This window comes from Thamnophis elegans, chromosome 16 (assembly GCF_009769535.1).
Source record: "Thamnophis elegans isolate rThaEle1 chromosome 16, rThaEle1.pri, whole genome shotgun sequence".
Classification (NCBI taxonomy): domain Eukaryota; kingdom Metazoa; phylum Chordata; class Lepidosauria; order Squamata; family Colubridae; genus Thamnophis; species Thamnophis elegans.
In genome coordinates, this window is record NC_045556.1 from 38,113,708 (window position 1) to 38,132,080 (window position 18,373).

The 18,373-nt window shown below is 50.1% G+C and overlaps 2 protein-coding genes across 3 annotated transcripts; one reads left to right on the plus strand and one right to left on the minus strand.

Annotated features, from left to right (window-relative positions):
• Nucleotides 1-660: 660 nt before the first annotated feature.
• On the minus strand, nucleotides 661-6,463 carry NDUFA8 (NADH:ubiquinone oxidoreductase subunit A8). Of its 2 annotated transcripts, XM_032233727.1 has the most exons (4): nucleotides 6,320-6,463; nucleotides 4,451-4,614; nucleotides 3,626-3,801; nucleotides 661-947 (listed from the first exon to the last, which is right to left on the minus strand). In XM_032233727.1, the coding sequence occupies exons 1-4, from the start codon at nucleotides 6,368-6,370 to the stop codon at nucleotides 820-822; spliced, it is 519 nt and encodes a 172-aa protein (XP_032089618.1). In that variant the 5' UTR covers nucleotides 6,371-6,463; the 3' UTR covers nucleotides 661-819. The 2 variants fall into 2 exon arrangements, with proteins under 2 accessions (XP_032089618.1, XP_032089617.1); XM_032233726.1 differs by lacking the exon at nucleotides 661-947 and having other exon boundaries at nucleotides 3,597-3,801; nucleotides 6,320-6,462.
• Nucleotides 6,464-6,511: 48 nt separating this feature from the next.
• On the plus strand, nucleotides 6,512-16,981 carry LOC116519702 (MORN repeat-containing protein 5-like). The gene is made up of 6 exons (XM_032233728.1): nucleotides 6,512-6,645; nucleotides 7,647-7,794; nucleotides 8,744-8,855; nucleotides 9,043-9,174; nucleotides 16,361-16,434; nucleotides 16,810-16,981. Exons 1-6 carry the CDS (start codon nucleotides 6,599-6,601, stop codon nucleotides 16,870-16,872), a joined length of 576 nt encoding a protein of 191 aa, XP_032089619.1. The 5' UTR covers nucleotides 6,512-6,598; the 3' UTR covers nucleotides 16,873-16,981.
• The last annotated feature ends 1,392 nt before the right edge of the window (nucleotides 16,982-18,373 follow it).

Here is an 18,373-nt window from a genome sequence, read left to right on the forward strand (position 1 = left end):
GTCAGAGATCAGCAGGTGAGGAGGAGGAAAAAAATGGTCCCCTTCGTTTGCCCCAAGAAAAAGGGCATTAAGAATAGCAATAGCAGTAGCAGTTAGACTTATATACCACTTCATAGGGCTTTCAGCCCTCTCTAAGCGGTTTACAGAGTCAGCATATCACCCCCAACAACAATCCGGGTCCTCATTTTACCCACCTCGGAAGGATGGAAGGCTGAGTCAACCTTGAGCCGGTGAGATTTGAACCGCCGAACTGCAGAACTTCAGTCAGCTGAAGTAGCAATAGCAATAGCAATAGCAGTTAGACTTATATACCGCTTCATAGGGCTTCCAGCCTCTCTAAGCGGTTTACAGGGTCAGCATATTGCCCCCACAGTCTGGGTCCTCATTTCACCCACCTCGGAAGGATGGAAGGCTGAGTCAACCTTGAGCCGGTGAGATTAGAACCGCTGAACTGCAGATAACAGTCAGCTGAAGTGGCCTGCAGTACTGCAGCCTAACCACTGCGCCACCCTCGGCTCTTTTAAGAAATCCACAATAATGTCCTTACGCCACACAAGACGCCTTCCTCGCTGCTCTCCAAGGAGATTTATTCCAGAATGACAGAGAGCGTTTCTCTACTTGTACTCTTCAAACAAAACACACGACAGGAGGCACGAGGAGTCAGACCTCTCAAAGAATATGCATTTAATGACCGCTGAGTACAGATAAGAACCATCCAACGAAGAGCAATCGATGATCCATCCCCCCAAAAAAACCCAAACCCTCGCGGTTTTCCTCTGAGTCTGGCGTACGTGCAGAGCTGCCATTTCTTTCCTCCCCCTACCAACTCCAGAAATAACCTCGGTTGCCGTATCTCGCAGGCTTGTATTCGCCTTCGGTTGGCGGGTTGGTTGATGGTCTCGTCCGGGAATGGCAAGGGTTCTCGGGGAGGGGACGGTCGGTCTTCACTTTAGTCCCTGGAAAGGGAAAGAAGCACAAGGGAAGGTCGTTGAGTGGATGGGATGGAGCTGCTGCAAGGAAGAAGCAATAGCAGTAGACTTATATACCGCTTCATAGGCCTTTCAGGCCACTCTAAGCGGTTTACAGAGAGTCAGCATATTGCCCCCAACAATCTGGGTCCTCATTTTACCCACCTCGGAAGGATGGAAGGCTGAGTCACCCTGAGCCAGTGAGATTTGAACCGCTGAACTGCTGATCTAGCAGTAGCCTGCAGTGCTGCATTTAACCACTGCGCCACCTTGGCTCAAGAAGGCATTTCCAAAGAGGAAGCGGAGGGGAAGAGCAGGGAGGGACACCTGAAGCTGGTTCAGTTCAGTTCAGTTCAGTTATTTCATTTATATGCCGCCCTTTTCCCCCCCGAAGGGGACTCAGGGTGACTCACAACTCAACCAGGGAAGGGGAATACAGACAAAAAGAAATTTAAAAAAACAAAGCAAACAATGCATAATTTAAAAACACACAACAGTCATACCATTCGAGACGGGGGCAACAGCTCTTTAGCCCCCAGGCCTGTCGGAACAGCCAGGTTTTAAGGGCCTTGCGGAAGGCCTGGAGGGTGGTGAGGGTTCGAATCTCCACGGGGAGTTCGTTCCAGAGGGTAGAGGCAGTCAAGACCACGGAACCTCCTGCCCAGGATTTTCTACTTGGGTGATGCTCAACGGGCCTCTGTGAATATTTCCCTCGTTTGGAAAAAAAAAACCTGCACGGGAAGCCATCTGATAAACACGCCAGAAGGCAAGGCTTGTTTGCTGGTGTGTGCCACACAGGTGTACAACACTGTGAGCCAGCCCCCAAAACACAGCCACACAATGAGACACGGAAGCAGGAAGGGAGGGTCCCCTTGAGGCATTGAAAACCCTCTGCCCCTCAGACCAGCCTATAAAGTAGCCAGAGTTTGAACTGAGCAGAAGATGGGCCCACCAGGGCGAAAGGAACACAGAAAAGGAGCCCAAACCTACATCAAAAATGTCCTATCGGCTAAACTAGTAGAAAACTGGGGGAGAAGCACAACAAAGAACGTTCTTTCTGTGCCAACTCAGGAAGCTGCAACTGTCCAAAGAGCCGCTGATTCAGTTCTACAGAGGAATTATTGAGTTTGTCATCTGCACCTCCATAATTGTCTGGTTTGGCTCTGCAACCCAACAGGGCAGAGACACGGACTTCAGAGGAGAATCAGAACTGCAGAAGAAACATTGGCTATCAACCTGCCTTCCATGGAGGACCTATAACACTGCAGGAGTCAAAAAGAGGGCTGTGGAAATATCTACAGACCCCTCGCATCCTGGACATCAATTGTTTCAACTCCTACCCTCAAAACGAGGCTATAGGGCCCTGCACACCATAACAACTAGACACAAGGACAGTTTTTCCCTGAATGCCATCACTCTAGTTAACAACTAATTCCCACAACACTGACAATTTACTAAGACGGTATTACTATTATTCTTCTCTTCCTTCCTAGTGCCTATCTCTTCTCACTTGTGACTATAATAACCATGTTGCTTGTATCTTTCAATTCATGTTGTTTTTATTTGTTTCCTAGTACGATTTGATAGCTTATTAGTAACTTTGACTATCCCTGTTTTATTCTTGATGAATGTATTTTATTCTCCTTACGAGAGCATCTGCACCAAAGACAAATTCCTTGTGTGTCCCATCACACTTGGCCGATAAAAGAATTCTATATTCTATAAAGAATTCTAACTCCTCCCAAGCACTGGCTCTTACGCAGGCAGGAACTGACGGCTCCTTTCCTAGCAAACTTCTTCCTCCGTCACCGACTCATGTGTAAAACTGCTGGCTCTGTCAGCACAAAAACAGGCCTGGCGGGACCAGAAAGAGGGGAGTTAGACCCCCGGCCTTCACATTCCAGAAACCTGCCATCCCCTTAAAGGGCTGGTTTAATGGGGCCATGCTCCACGGCCTCACGCGTCACGACGAAGAGCAAAGTCTTGGCACACTCTCAAGGTTGCCGTGTAAATGGAGGGCAGAGGCCTCCGCATGATTGGAGACGGTGGGAAAGGAGCAACGAGCACTTGGGTCCACTGACCACCAGGACACGCCTGGAGAGAGACACGCAAGGTCTTCGGTTAATGTTGTTGTTATTGTTTATTTCATTTGTATGCTGCCCTTTTCCCCCGAAGGGGGACTCAGGGCGGCTCACAACTCAAACCAGGGAAGGGGGATACAGACAAATTAACAACAACACAAAACAATACATAATTTAAAACACGCAACAATCATACCATTCGAGATAGGGGCAACGGTTCTTTAGCCCCAGGCCTGTCGGAACAGCCAGGTTTTAAGGGCTTTGCGGAAGGCCTGGAGGGTGGTGAGGGTGCGAATCTCCACGGGGAGTTCGTTCCAGAGGGTCGGAGCAGCCACAGAGAAGGCTCTCCTCCGGGTAGTCGCCAGTCGGCATTGGCGGGCGGATGGAATTCGGAGGAGGCCTAGTCTGTGGGATCTAATCGGTCTAGTGGAGGTAATTGGCAGCAGGCGGTCTCTCAAGTACCCAGGTCCAATACCATGAAGGGCTTTATAAGTGACGACTAGCGCCTTGAAGCGTATCCGGAGACCAATAGGCAGCCAGTGCAGCTCGCGGAGGATAGGTGTTACGTGGGTGAACCGAGGGTTACCTTTGACAGCTGACCCAGCTCCGGCCTCACCCAGCCCAGCTTGTCCAGCACGCAGTCATCGAAGAGCTGTTGCTGCTTCCGACAATGCCGGAACCTCAACATGTTGGACTCGTCCAGGCAGTTCCAGTATTGGTTGAAGGGCTCGGCGCAATGTAGCTTGATCTGCCTGTGAAAACCCATAAACGCTGCGTCTGGTTAACCGAATAAAAGCTTCACCAAGACAACCATTCCGAAAGGTGATCCCCAGGGAGAATAAGAAGGGAAGGCGGGTGCATGAAATGACAACAACAAGGGTGCAACCCCCAAAACATCTGGGGCCCCGCTTGAACTTCCATCGACATTGACAAAATATCCATCGGTCAACTGCGGAAGGAAGATTTGCTTGGAACAGCTGACATCCATTTAACCCCATTGAACAAAAACATCTGCCTACCATGGGAAGGACTCAACTGGTGGACAAAAATGCCAATTCCAGTCCAAATACCTGCTGAACTGTGCAACGCATTTGAGCACTGTCGGCATTGACCACCTCTCCATCGGTCAATTGCAGAAGGCAGCTTTGCTTGGAACAGCTGACATCCTTAACACCATCAAACCTCCACATCTGCCCATACTAGGACTTGGGGGGGGGGTTTCAATGGATCAGTTAAAATGCCAAATCCAGCCTGAACATCTGGCTGATTGTGTGACAATCCATAATACTTCTTATTTCAACCCTGAGTTACGAACATTCTCCTTTATTATTAATACTTCCCTTCAAGACCCTCACAGCACGTACCCCCCTCCCACAGTGCCCCCCCCCATGTCAGGCTCACTTGAAAAAGTCCACGGCGCACTTGCTCACGGCTCGGCCCTCCTTCAAGCACTTCCGTGGGTCCCTCTCCTCCCAACGACAGAGCATGAACTCCTTGTTGATCCGGTCACACTGTGAGCCATAGTGGTGGGCACCCGCCTTCAGGACGGCAGTGCCAACGGGCAGCTGAGGAGCAAGGAAGGAAGCCAATGTTGCCATCTTGCAGGCTCTCAACATTTCATAACACATATAAACTTTATATCACTTGTCAAATATACCGAAGATGAACATTGTTTTATTTGTTTCAAAATGGGATTAGAAAGGGGACATTTTAAAAATATAACCGTGGCATAATTAAAAATTAGAAAGGGGAAGAATGGAAGATTATAATTCAATATTCAATTCAATTATTATTAGAATTATATAAGTTTGTTAAACATAACAAATATGATTATTGGTATTTTATCTGTAGTAAAAGGAATTATATCAAGAATATGGAGATTGGCAAAAAAAATCAATATATTGAAATATTGAATAATTAAGGAAAGATTATAATTCAACAAAATACGTGCATTATTACTAAAAGTCTGTAAGAGTTAATTGGTTTGAATATGAAGGGTATTGTTTTATTTGTACTAAAATGTAACTCTTGTTCACAGGATGTGTTTGTAGATTTTTTTTTAAATTAAAAAATAAGTACATTTCAGCGTTGTAAGAGGGGTCAGGGAGAAGCCTCTGCTCATCCCCTTTCCCAATAGGGGACTCTCAACAGGGTTACAATATTTAGTATATTTATTTATTTGTTTATATTTTAAGAAAATTAATAATTATTGAGTCAAGGACATTAGTATTACTGCGAACTTTTACATTTGCTCCTGCAGTTTTCGTAGGCTGGCTTCTTCTCCCTTCTTCCTCATGCCAAAGTCGCCTTGGGTGAGATGGGCAGTTATGTACATTTGATTAATGAATAAAATTCATCAATATCCAGCCTGGCTCTTCATCGATTCTTACTTTATTCCCCTCACCACCACTTTCAAATATAATCTTCCTGCCGGTTGCCAAATCCATGCTAGGAGAAGGACTAAACTTTTTAAGTTCTGAAAGTCCAGGTAACAAATGTTGGGGGGGGGGGGGGGAATTGGGGGAGGGGAAATACTGTTTTGTTTATGTCTTTTTCTTTTTTTTGCTTGCAAAATTTACTGGGATCCCATCTTAAACCAGTGCAATCTTCCTGCTGGGTGTCAATTGCACACTGGGAGAAGCTCGGAAACTGCAGGAAATTAATAATTTGTGCAAAAATATTTATATGCATATATATGTATGTATGCATGCATGTATGCATGTATATATGCATGCATGCATGCATGTATGTGTATACACATACACACACATAGGAAATGAATGTTTTTTGCAAATATATATATATGCATATATATGTATGTATGTATGTATGCATGCATGTGTATACACATACACACACACATAGGAAATTTTTGCAAAAATATATATATGCATATATATGTATGTATGTATGTATGTATGTATGCATGCATGCATGCATGTATGTGTATACACATACACACACACATAGGAAATGAATATTTTTTGCAAAATATATATATATATGCATATATATGTATGTATGCATGCACGTATGTATGTGTATACACATACACACACATATATACATACATACATACATACATCTTTGGGGGGGCTGGAGGAGGCTTCAAGGGAATTGGGGGGGGGGGGCTGCAGGTACAGGCCTGGACTGACCCCTCCCCTTGGAGAGGTCAACCCTGGAGAGGGTCAGAGGTCACGGGAGGTCAGGCGAGTGGGGAAACTGAGGCACCGCTTGGGGCGGGGCAGAAGGCTCCGGAGAGCGGCTCACCTCCGGCACGTCCAGCTCCTCCAGCGAGGGCACCTCCACCAGCCCCGTCATGGCCGGAGAAGCGCCGCACCTTGAACTCCCCTTCGCCGCCGCCGATGCCCCCTCAGGGCCTCACGACGCCACGGCGCATGCTCCCCGGGCCACGCAGGCGCAGAAGCCCCGCTCTGGCCCTCTCCGCCGCAGGGCGGGGCGAACGCCACGGCGACGCCTCTCCCAGCCGCGCCCCCCGCGTTGCCTAGGCGACGGAGACGCGCGCGAGAGAAGGAGCCCCGCCCCGCCATGCAGTACACGGGTAGCTTCTACCGCGGGCAGCGCGTCAACGGCAGGTGCACGTGGGGACGCGCCCCTCTCTCCTGCAGGCCCCTTTGCAAAGGGGGGGATGGGTGCAAAGGGGGGGGGGTGCAAAGGAGGGATGGGGGGGGGTCTCGTGCAAACGTTTTGGGCGGACGTTGCAACGGGGAGCCTCTGTTCACGGGCAAACGAGGGAGGGCGCCTGAATGCGTGAATGCATAGGACATGCGGGATGGGGGGGGGGCATGCGGTACACGCGGTCCATTAATATGCAACGCTAATAAATCATAAATCGCCCGTAAAGATGATGCAGGTGTGTCTAGATAATGCTATTAATCCCCCTCTTAAGAGTAAGACTGCAGGCGAGCTGGGGTGGTGGTGGGTGGGAGCGTTCTCCCTGCCTATTAATTGGTCCAATGAGTAATGCATGATAACACACACACACGTTTGACGTATGATGCTTAGGGGAAGGGAGTGTAGACTATAGAATAGAATAGGAATATAGAATATAAAGTAGAATAGAGCAGAGGAGAGGAGAAATATGGAATAGAATAGAGAAGGGAAGAGAGTAGAGTAGAGAATAGAATAGAGAGTAGAGAATAGAATAGAGAATAGAATAGAATAGAATAACAGAGTTGGAAGGGACCTTGGAGGTCTTCTAGTCCAGTGTTTCTCAACCTTGGCCACTTGAAGATGTCTGGACTTCAATTCCCAGAATTCCCCAGCCAGCGAATGCTGGCTGGGGAATTCTGGGAGTTGAAGTCCAGACATCTTCAAGTTGCCAAGGTTGAGAAACACTGTTCTAGTCCAATCCCCCTGCTTAGGCAGGAAACCCTACACTATTTCAGACAAATGGACATCTAATGTCTTCTTTAAACCTCCAGTGTTGGAGCATTCACAATTTCACAACTTGGAGGGAAGTTGCTTCCTTGCATGAGGGTGAAGGACGGGGCCGCGTGGGGAGGGGGCCTGTGTGGTTGGAGAGAGGTGTAGACTAGACGCCTGATAGTTTCTCTGGGCTCCCCCCTCCCCCCAGGTTGGAAGGGACGGGGACGTACACCCTCCCCACCGACACCAAGTACGAGGGCGAGATGAAGGACGGGATGTTCCACGGGAAAGGAACTCTGTATTTCCCCAGCGGAAGCAAATACGAAGGGACTTGGGACAAAGGCATCTGTGTGGAGGTAGGGCTTCATCCCGGGAAGCGGGAGCCTCTGGGGGTTCTTGACACCCTGGTGGGAGCTGATCTTGAGCCATCTGGACCTAGAAGGACCTCCCGCTATGGGGAGCCACCCTCCATCTCTGAAGCCTTGGTAGATGCCTCCTGGGTGGTGCACACACTATGCTAAGACAACACTGAACAAAGATCCAGAATGGATTGTCCCATCAGGACCTTTTAGGACCACTGGCTGGATGGACCTTAGATGTCCTTCACGGAGGTCCATCCTCTTTAGAAATACCACACCTTGCTTAGTGAGTCTTACTACTTCTACCTGCCTTGTTGGTCATTCCCAACTAGTTTCCTATGTTTGATGAAAACAGTTTCATAACTTACTAGCTGACAACCTGGTGTAGCCCAGGTATATAGCAATAGCAGTTAGACTTATATCCCGCTTCATAGGGCTTTCAGCCCTCTCTAAGCGGTTTACAGAGTCAGCATATCGCCCCCAACAACAATCCGGGTCCTCATTTTACCCACCTTGGAAGGATGGAAGGCTGAGTCAACCCTGAGCCGGTGAGATTAGAACCGCTGAACTGCAGATAACAGTCAGCTGAAGTGGCTGCAGTACAGCACTCTAGCAATAGCAATAGCAGTTAGACTTATATACCGCTTCATAGGGCTTTCAGCCCTCTATAAGTGGTTTACAGAGTCAGCATATTGCCCCCAACAACAATCCGGGTCCTCATTTTACCCACCTCGGAAGGATGGAAGGCTGAGTCAACCCTGAGCCGGTGAGATTTGAACAGCCGAACTGCAGAACTGCAGTCAGCTGAAGTAGCCTGCAGTGCTGCATTTAACCACTGCGCCACCTCGGCTCTTGTAATTGTATATTTACCCCACAGCCAAGAAACAGGAAGTTGGATCTGAATGCTTGGTCCTACTCAACCTTAACCCTAAATTTGCCCCGGCAGGGGAAATACACCTTTTCTGATGGTTTGGAATACAAAGACAATAAGTGGCATTACTGTGACGGCTACGACCGGAGGTTTTACACCGAGATCTGCAACGGCCTGAAGCCGGCAGGTAGAGCCTTGGGTCAACCCAATGACGGCATTATTGGGGCTGCCCCTCTTAGGGAGGTGGGCAGAGACTCTCCCTGCTGGTCGGGAGACCCCAGAGACTTGATATCGGGGTTCCTGGTACGAAGCAGTAAACCTTGGGCTATCTTGTCCAAGGGCTTTTTTTGCTGTTCACCTCCTCTCTTCCCAAGGGATCTCCCAGCTGACCAACCTGGATCCCCCGCGGCAGATCCCGCACGGCTGCTACGACTGCGGAGACGGTTTCTACAACCCCAACACCAGAGTGGTGGTGGATTACCGGCACCGCTTCCTGAGGAATGCAGGTAGGGCCACCTTCCCCTGCTCATCCCCTTTCAAGTTGGCTGCAAGGCTTTCGTCCCACTCGTCCTGGGGGAATGCTGGGCAGACCAGACCAGGCCTTGGTGTCCTTCCCCATAAGAAAAGGAGTGGGGGGGATTAAGACACCCCCCCCGAAGGTCACTTGGACTCTAGAGACTCCACTGTAAGGATCGGCCATGGGTTCAGCGGTTCAAATCTCACGGCTCAAGGTTGACTCAGCCTTCCATCCTTCCGAGGTGGGTGAAATGAGGACCCGGATTGTTGTTGGGGGCGATATGCTGACTCTGTAAACCGCTTAGAGAGGGCTGAAAGCCCTATGAAGCGGTATATAAGTCTAACTGCTATTGCTATTGCTAGTGACAGGGTTCGGATAGAATAGAATAGGAATAGAATAGAATAGAATAGAATAGAATAGAATAGAATAGAATAGAATAGAATAGAACAGAATAGATGGAAGGGACCTTGGAGATCTTCTAGTCCAACCCCCTGCCTAGACAGGAAACCCTATACCGTTTCAGACAAATGGCTATCCAACATCATCTTAAGGACTTCCAGTGTTGGGGCATTCACAACTTCTGGAGGCAAGTTGTTCCACTGACCAATTGTTCTCACTGTCAGGAAGTTTATCCTAAGTTGCTTCTCTCCTTGATTAGTTTCCACCCATTGCTTCTTGTTCTGCCCTCAGGTGCCTTGGAGAATAGCTTGACTCCCTCTTCTTTGGGGCAACCCCTGAGATATTGGAAGACTGCTCTCATGTCTCCCCTAGTCCTTCTTTTCATTAAACTAGACCTACCCAATTCCTTGCAACCGTTCTTCCTATGTTTTAGCCCCCAGTCCCCTCATCCTCTTGGTTGCTCTTCTCTGCACTCTTTGGGTTGGTGGGATGTGTCCTGCAACATCTCCAGAACTTTGGCCTAGGTGGTACTGAGCCTCCCGCCGAGCCCTCCCTGCAACCCAATCTCAATGCCTCTGGGTGCCATCAGACCAAACTCTTCTGCTTCAGTGTGCCAAGCGTGAGGAGTGAGATAAGCACAACCTTTGCCAACACAGGAATGGTGACCGGTCAACCGAGAGAGAGAGAGAGAGAGAGAGAGAGAGAGAGAGAGAAAGAGAAAGAAAGAGAAAGAGAGAGAGAAAGAGAGAGAGTGAAAGAAAGAAAGAAAGAGAGAGAAAGAGAGTGAAAGAAAGAAAGAGAAAGAGAGTGAAAGAAAGAAAGAGAGAGAAAGAGAGAGAAAAAGAGACAGAGAAAAAGAGAGAGAGAGAGAGAGAGAGAGAGAGAGAGAGAGCGAAAGGGACTCCTTGGAATTCTTACCCCCCCCCCCCGGTCCGTCCGTCCATCCGTCTTCGCTTTGAACGCACCCTTTGTTTCCTTCTATTGCTATAAACTTTGAGCGACAGCCAGCCGGGACAACAATCATCGTGCGGATCCCGCTTTGCAAAGGGGTGGCTGGGCCGTGTGGAGGAGCGTGGCCCCCTCCCCCCCCCCCTCTGAGACACACATGGGTGTGAAGATGGGATCCAGTGCCAAAGCCCGTCCCTTCCTTTCAAGGGCAGGGACACAATTGAAATCGGCAGCGTCTGTCTGCCCTCAAAGGAACACTGGCTGTCCCCGGAGGGCCTTCCGAAGCCGGCGGGGGCCACGGAGGTGACAAGAGAGGCGGGGGGGAGCATGCAAGGGAAGGGTCAGCCGTGAGAGGGAACGGATCCAGGGCTGCTCCTTCGCCGGAAAAGCAGGAAAGCCCTGGCAGGCGACTGCCCAGATCTGGAAGCATCAAAAACAGATGGCAGGAAACATTTAGGAACCTCTGGGCGAGAGAGAGCGGCAGAGATGGTTTCGCTGGCCATCCCCCCCTCTTCCTAAGGAGCTGGGTTCGAGGAGGAGACCGCTTTCCCCCTCGAGGGCAGGTAGACCCACCCAGAGAGAAACTAAACTCTGCCTCCGCCTGGGATTCGAGAGAGGAATTGCAAAGAGGCCAGGATTAAAAGTGCATCTTCCGCCTTTTTTTCACCCCGAGATTTTCCCTGCCCTCTTCTTCTGCTCCTCCCTGGCACTTCTGCAGCCCTGAATCCCCCCCCCCCTCTCTCTCTGCCCACCCATGCCTGGCATCGCCCTCCGGAGCACACCTGGCCCTTTGAAAAGCAGGGCAGGAAATGGCCTGCAACACCCAGGCCCTCAGTTAGCTGTGACGGGTTCAAACGCCAATTGTGCAAGTCGCAAATTGAAACCGTTAGCCTGGAAGGAACTAAATAAGTGTTGCTGCTCACATACTTTTTCGTGGATGGCTTTGGGTTTTGATCAAGCAATGAATGTCCCCCTGGTTTTTTGTTTTTTTTAACATACTATAGTATAACTCTCTCTCTTTCCCCCCCCCTTTCTTCCTCTTTTCCGCTTTTGTATATTTAATCATTGTGAATTATAAGCCGTGTGAAAGATTTTAGCTCTGGGGCATTTGCCAGATGGTTGATTCTGCTATTTTCCCCCCCCCTCCTTTTTTTTTCTTTTGCACAACAAAAGGCATAATGTTTGTGGCAAGCCCTGAGAAATTGTTGGTAATCAGTGTATTCTTCAAAGAACCGGGCGCCAGACCTGTTTGCAAGAATGTTCGGCTTGTGCCGAAATTAATCACGAGCTCTTTTGAGTCTGCTCCTGGGCAGGGAACAAAACACATTGTGTTAGTTGTGTGCCACTTTCCATCCTCTGGAGGGCAGAGAGATGGGACGGGTGAGCGAGCGAGCACCTTTCTTTTTCTCCCCCCCCTCTACATATATTTGGTTGTCAATATATGGATCGGTGCAGCCGTTGCTTCAGAAATCACCGCTTGGTGCAGCTTCCTTAGACGAACTCAAAGCAATCGCAGTTCGCAACCGCAGTTAGACTTATATACCGCTTCATAGGGCTTTCAGCCCTCTCTAAGCGGTTGACAGAGTCAGCATATCGCCCCCAACAACAATCCAGGTCCTCATTTCACCCACCTCGGAAGGATGGAAGGCTGAGTCAACCTTGAGCCGGTGAGATTAGAACCGCTGAACTGCAGATAACAGTCAGCTGAAGTGGCCTGCAGTACTGCACCCTAACCACTGCGCCACCTCGGCTCTCAAAGGATCTGGTTTTGTCACGGAACCTTTCTGGGGGCAGAAGAGTATTTTGTGGACCCCTGCTCTCCAGCAGCTGTTGATTAGCAATGCCCAAAATTGGGTGTGGAGTCAGAAGGCAATGCACACAGCTGCGCACCGGAGGCTTTGGAGCTGCAAAATCCTTTGGGCTCAGTCTGTGAGCTCTGTTGTCACGGAGTGAGGAGGTTGGAGAGGAGCATGGGCCGGTCCTGGAAGCTGGGGAAGGCTCTGATGAGGGCTCTGTGTCGGAGGCAGAGAGGAGGCCAGGGCCGTGTGGCAATTCTCAGCTGCCTACGGAGCTAGAGGGCGGTGAGGCAGAGGAACAGCTGGGGCCTGTTCCCAGTGTGCGCATGCGCAGAGCTAGCAGAAGAAAAGAACAGCTAGGAAATTAAGGTCGATTTGGGAGTAAAGCCACAGTTGGACGGTGAATGGCCCCTCCCATGGGAAATGAAAGAGGAGCGAAAGGGGAGGGGGCTTTTGCAGGAAACAATTCGTTCGTTCAGTCGTTAGATTCATTTCAGGAGTGTGAAGATCTGTCCGTGAATCTCAGAGACTCTCTGCCCGGTCTTTCCTTCCATTTGGGAAATATTTACCTGGCAGCTTTCCAAGATAGATAAGGTCTGTGGTCTTAAATATTCCTTTGAAAGACCGTTTGCCAGGCCTTTGCTGAAGGTGAAGGAGAGGAATTCGCATTTGTTTAATAAAAGGGGTTTTGTCGGGACCAGGAGTCTGCCTCCTGCTTTTGGGGGGAGGCCAGGTCAGAACACACTCCAGGATTGGGAATGCTCTTATTTAATTCAGCCCTGGATGGATTTTAGAGGAAGGGCAACATTCTCAAGCCAGACTAGGAAAGTGTCCATGTGTGACTCTTCAATGCCCCCGTCAGACCCACAATCTGATCCAGATCAGCCATTTGTAATTGCTCCATTTCAATGGAAACCAGCAGCTAAGATGTCTCTCCTGGTTGACAGCCAAAGATGGCGGGGAACCTTCGGGATTGTGGTTAGCCTGGAAGTCACAGGCAGGAAGGCCAGGCCAGAAAAGGCTTCCCAACTGCGGTTCTTTATTTTACTGAGATTCCTGAAAGTCACCCTCATGTATTGTTGTTAGTTGCGAAGTCATGTCTGATGCATCGCAACCCCGTGGACCACGTTCCTCCAGGCCTTCCTGTCCTCTACCATCCTCTGGAGTCCATTGAAGCTCAGGCCGGCTGCTTCGGTGACTCCAGCCAGCCACCTCCTTCTCTGCCGCCCCCTTCTTCTTCTTCTGCCCTCCATCCTTCCCAGCATGAGGCTCTTCTCCAGGGAGTCCTTCTTCCTTCTCATCAGGTGTCCAAAGTCTTTGAGTTTCCTCTTCAGGATCTGGCCTTCTAAAGAGCAGCCAGGGTTGATCTCCTCTAGGACTGACCGCTTGGATGGCCTTGCAGTCCAAGGGACTCAATGCAGGAGTCTTCTTCTCCAGCACCAGAGTTCAAAGGCCTCCATTCTTTGGCGCTCAGCCTTCCTTATGGTCCAACCTTCACAGCCATCCATTGCAAAGGAGAGCTTAGTGCCATCCAAAGTGCTGGAAGTCCGGAAGACTGACTGGTTGGATGGCCTTGCAGTCAAATTGCAGTCAGCCGGCAATCCGCAGAAGTAGCCTGCAGTACTGCCCCCTAACTATTGCGCCCCCTCAACTCTGCAACAGAGTTGGAAGGTACCTTGGAGGTCTTCTAGCCCAACCCTCTGCTCAAGCAGGAAACACAAGACCAGTGTTTCCCAACCTTGGCAACTTGAAGATGTCTGGACTTCAACTCCCAGAATTCCCCAGCCAGCTTTTGCTGGCTGGGGAATTCTGGGAGTTGAAGTCCAGACATCTTCAAGTTGCCAAGGTTGAGAAACACTGCCCTAGACCATTGCAGTCCAATTTCTTCTTCAAAACTCCATCCAGGCTCCCTTCAAACTGAAGTAAATACGGACGCTCCCCAGGGATTCAATACCTCTCCTGCCCTTCCTTGGGTGCCAGGCGAAGGATGCCAACCCAGGGTGACTTTGCCCCTTTCTCGGTCCAGCCAGGACTCTCCTCCTCGGGCGCAAATGGGGGCCACTAAAAAGGGGGAGTCGCAAAGATAATAAATCTTATCCCGATGGGATTCCGCTCCCACCCAACACACGAAAGAGAGAGCCCCCAATTGCACCAGGGTGATAATTTCTAGTTGATTAAAGAGTATTTGGTATTCTCCCTTCTCCCTCTTCTCCCCCCAGTGCCCCCTTTTTTTCAAAAAAAGGGGGAAATCACATCCGAAGGCGAAGATGTGCCTCTACGCTCCTATTAATATCGCCCAACAATTGTCTTAGCTTAAAAAAAATAAAAGAGGAAGGTAATTACAACTTTGCCGTCTGGGAACGCTAATCAAAGTCTGTCCGGGCTTTTAATTCCGTTTTAAATATGGATGAAAACCCAACTCTTCAGGCTCACCCCGGTGTGGCGGGGCGAGGGAGCTGCTGGGGGACGGCAGAGAGGGGGAACCGGGGCGGTGGAGAGCAGCTGCTGGCGAGCCCGGGCCCCGGCATCTGTGATTTAAATTGTTAGCTGCACCGTCAGGTAGAGTGCGAGAAGACATGATGGAGAGGCTGTTAAAGTCCCTGGCCGCCAATTACCAACAATCAGGGAGGAGACCCGAACTCGTTCAGCACAATAAACCCAGTTTGCCTTGTTTCATCCTGAAGAGGCTACAGCTGCAGCGATTCAGAGCAGGCAGGCGTGATTAGCAGGCAGGCTGCCTCCTCTTCCTCTCCAGCCGTTAACCCTTCGCTCGGCTGTCCCCACCAGCGCCTGGACAGTCCTTCTGGGGAGGTCCAGGGAGAGCGTTGGGGTGATGAAGGATGCCCTGAGCCCTCTGCATCCCTCAGCATTGAAGCCGGAGAAGCTCCCACCGCAGAGACGGAAAAGATACCCGGTTTCCTGTCCTTTCCCTGGTCGAAAGTCTTGGTGTTTTTTCCCTGCAGGGAAGGCGGCAGAGAGACCAGACCCCCCCTGTTTCCCTGCAAATAGGCAGAATCACAACCAGCGCAGGAGGCGAGATTCGTGTTCCTGGATGTGCGGGGGGTCCACTCCCTGAGCCCTGAGCAAATTATCTGGGGGGACATGGAGCCACCCATGTGCCCCACCCACGCAGCTTGGAAGTTCTCGGGACAGTAGGGGGACATTTATAGCCCCTCCGAAATCTCACTGGAGAGCCCCCCCCCCCGCCCCCGGACTCCATTCTCACCCTTTCCTTCACCTCTCTTGGCCACAACTGGGAAATTTGCGACGTGGGTACAAGCTGGATTCCCAGAGGCAAAAAAGAAAAGAAAAGAAAAAAGGAATGAAAATCTTATTTATTGGGGATCCCGGAGTCGGCGTCCGTTTTGAACCGGTGGCCAGATTAACCGCCCTAACGCTTAAGCCACACGGGAGGTAGAATCAAGTTTAGATGTGAAGATTCGGAGCGGTTCAGGGGACTTGATTAAAATGCCCTTCAATCCCCTCTCCCCCCCACCAATGCATGGGAACCCCCCCCCCCCTGATTTATTAAATCATAAGCTCCCCCTTCCATGCTTTCCGAAATCTCCTGAACAAAAGGGCCAGATTTTGACAGCATGAAAAACGACCTTAATGAAATGAAACGGCACTGTTTAAAAGGCAGTCAGGCTGTGGTCAACGTCCAGGGCAGGGAATCAGACTTGATTCATTACTTAACCTGGAGTAAACCCTACTTAAACTCAGTTGGGCTTATTTCCAAGTCCTGCCGCCTTGCTAAAGTAACCGAAAACGTGGCCCCTTTGCCAGCCCAAAATGCATTGGCTTTCTCTTGGAGAGGAAAACCTCGAATCCGCCTTGAAAAAAAATCCTCCTTTTATGTCTTAAATTCTTAAGTCTTCATTGTTCTTCCGCTCAGCCCTTGGGCCAAAACTCCCCAGTTTGACAAGGAAAAGCCACACACAACACACACACACACATGAAATCCATTTTAATTCTCCTTTTGTGTCTCCCCACCACCACCACCACAATTAACCCCCCACCGTCTCCCCTTAGATGACGATGAGCACGACTGGATTGTGAAGACTTGCCGGAAAGGCTGGGATGAATGCGTTGGCTTCAAGCCGAAGGTGAGCTGGGCGGAGGGCGCGTGGAAGGGCCCGGCTCCCCTTGGGTTTTTCCCCCGCCTGAGGACCCCTCCCCTATAATTTCTCCATTACGGCCGACGCGGCCTCCCCCTGCCAAGAGAAGGGTGCCCAGCGGCTTTCCTTTCATCGGGGGGCCGTAAGTGGAAATGGTGAGCCAATCGCCCGCAATTAGGGTCCTATTCCTCCCAGGTTGGCAAGCAGGATGCCCGTCATAAGCCCCCAGCCCATCCTTTGCCCGACGCCCTCTCGGTTCATTGCCCTCCCCCGAGGAGACAAGGAGTGAAGGTTTCATTGTGGGGTTTTTTGTTGTTGTTGTTGTCTGTCTGTTTTGCCCTCCTCATCACTGGCGGACCCAAGGCCAAGGACGGGAGCCCGGCTGAGGAGTCTCAAAGCAAAGAAAAGGGAACCGGTCTTCCGTGATGTCAGTGCCTGCACCTCGACTCGACTCGACTTTATTTATTACACAAATAAGACATTTTACAAAGCACGACAACGAAAGGGAGCTAATAAAACAAACATTGGTTTTGACCTTTTTTGTTTCGTTTTGAATTTCTTTTTTTTAAAAAAAAGTGCTTTACAATTTTTCTTTTTTCTTTTTTCATTATTCCCTCCCCTCCCGCTCCCCCGCCCCCCCACAGCGCCCACCCCTCTCGTCTCTTTATTTTAAATAAATTACCGGTCCTGACCGCCTGTTCTTCCGAAGGTTATTTTTAGCCATGTTCACCCTAGACATGCACAATTTGCCACAATCTACCAAAAAAAAAACAAAAAAAAAACAGTCTGCTCTTTTTCTTCCCCGAGACAATTTGGCACACCTCGGGACCCTCCCCCCCTCCCGGCTTCTCCTGACCGGGCCAGGCAGTTACCCCTCCGTCTGCTGAACCCCCCCCCCTTATTCTGCTCACCCCAGCTTTTAAAAAAAGAAGAAGCAGAAAGAGGGAGACCCAATGCTGCTTTTTGAGACCCCCCCCCCTTGCAAGCCAAACCTGTTTCAATTAAACACACGTTATCGGCGTGGATATTTCTGAATATTTTTCGAACAAAAATTGGCCTGGGAATTAATTCTGTCGCCTCCTCTGTCTTCCCGCATCCCACTGGATCCCACTTTGATTTTTCCTTCAGCTCTTAAGAGCGATAGAAAAATTCAAACGTATTCCATAAAGGAAAGCCAGGAATTCCTTTGCCAGGAATCGAGTTACGCAGATTTGGACTAATCTTCCTAGCCTGAATTAGGCCAGGAGTTTTGCACAGGGTGATTGTGAGAATGACGGTTCATATTTTAAATCCTCCCCCCCCCTCCCCAATGCTGGAGGCGTCGTTTGGGGCACAGTATTGGCAAAAATAGGGCAGAGTAGCCCAACCTCCAGGAGGGTCTCTGAGCATGCACAGAGTTCAGGGGGCACCTTCACTCAGCTATATGTTTGTGTGTGAGTGTGTTTTTCAATGTAGATAGAGAGACGGCTTCGCCCAGGGAGGAGACTTCAGTTAAACGAGGGGGTGCTGCAAAGAGGACCCATCCTCCTCTTCTGGGGGCAGGCCTTAATTTTCCAGAAACTTCCATTTCACGAAGGGTGAATGGATGGAACATCCACTGAATGGCTTCCAGTTTTGCAAGAGGGGGGGAGCAAAGTTTACCGTCTTTAAAAATATCCTGATCAGAGAACAACAAGACAAAACCTTTTCTGTCCTCTGGGATTGATCCCCACATCCATCCTTGGGTCCCCCCCTCCTCCTCCTCCTCATGCGGAGGGGCTGAAAAAGCAGCTCCCGCAAAGCCACTGCTTGACCCCCCCCCAAAAAAAGCAGTTGCCGTCCCTTTGAAAGAAACACACACACACAAAATGCACACAGCAGCCGCCAGGGAGGGTGACCTCTGTCCCCTCTGCAATTCAGGAGGATGTCTTGAGCCGGGAAGTTCAAG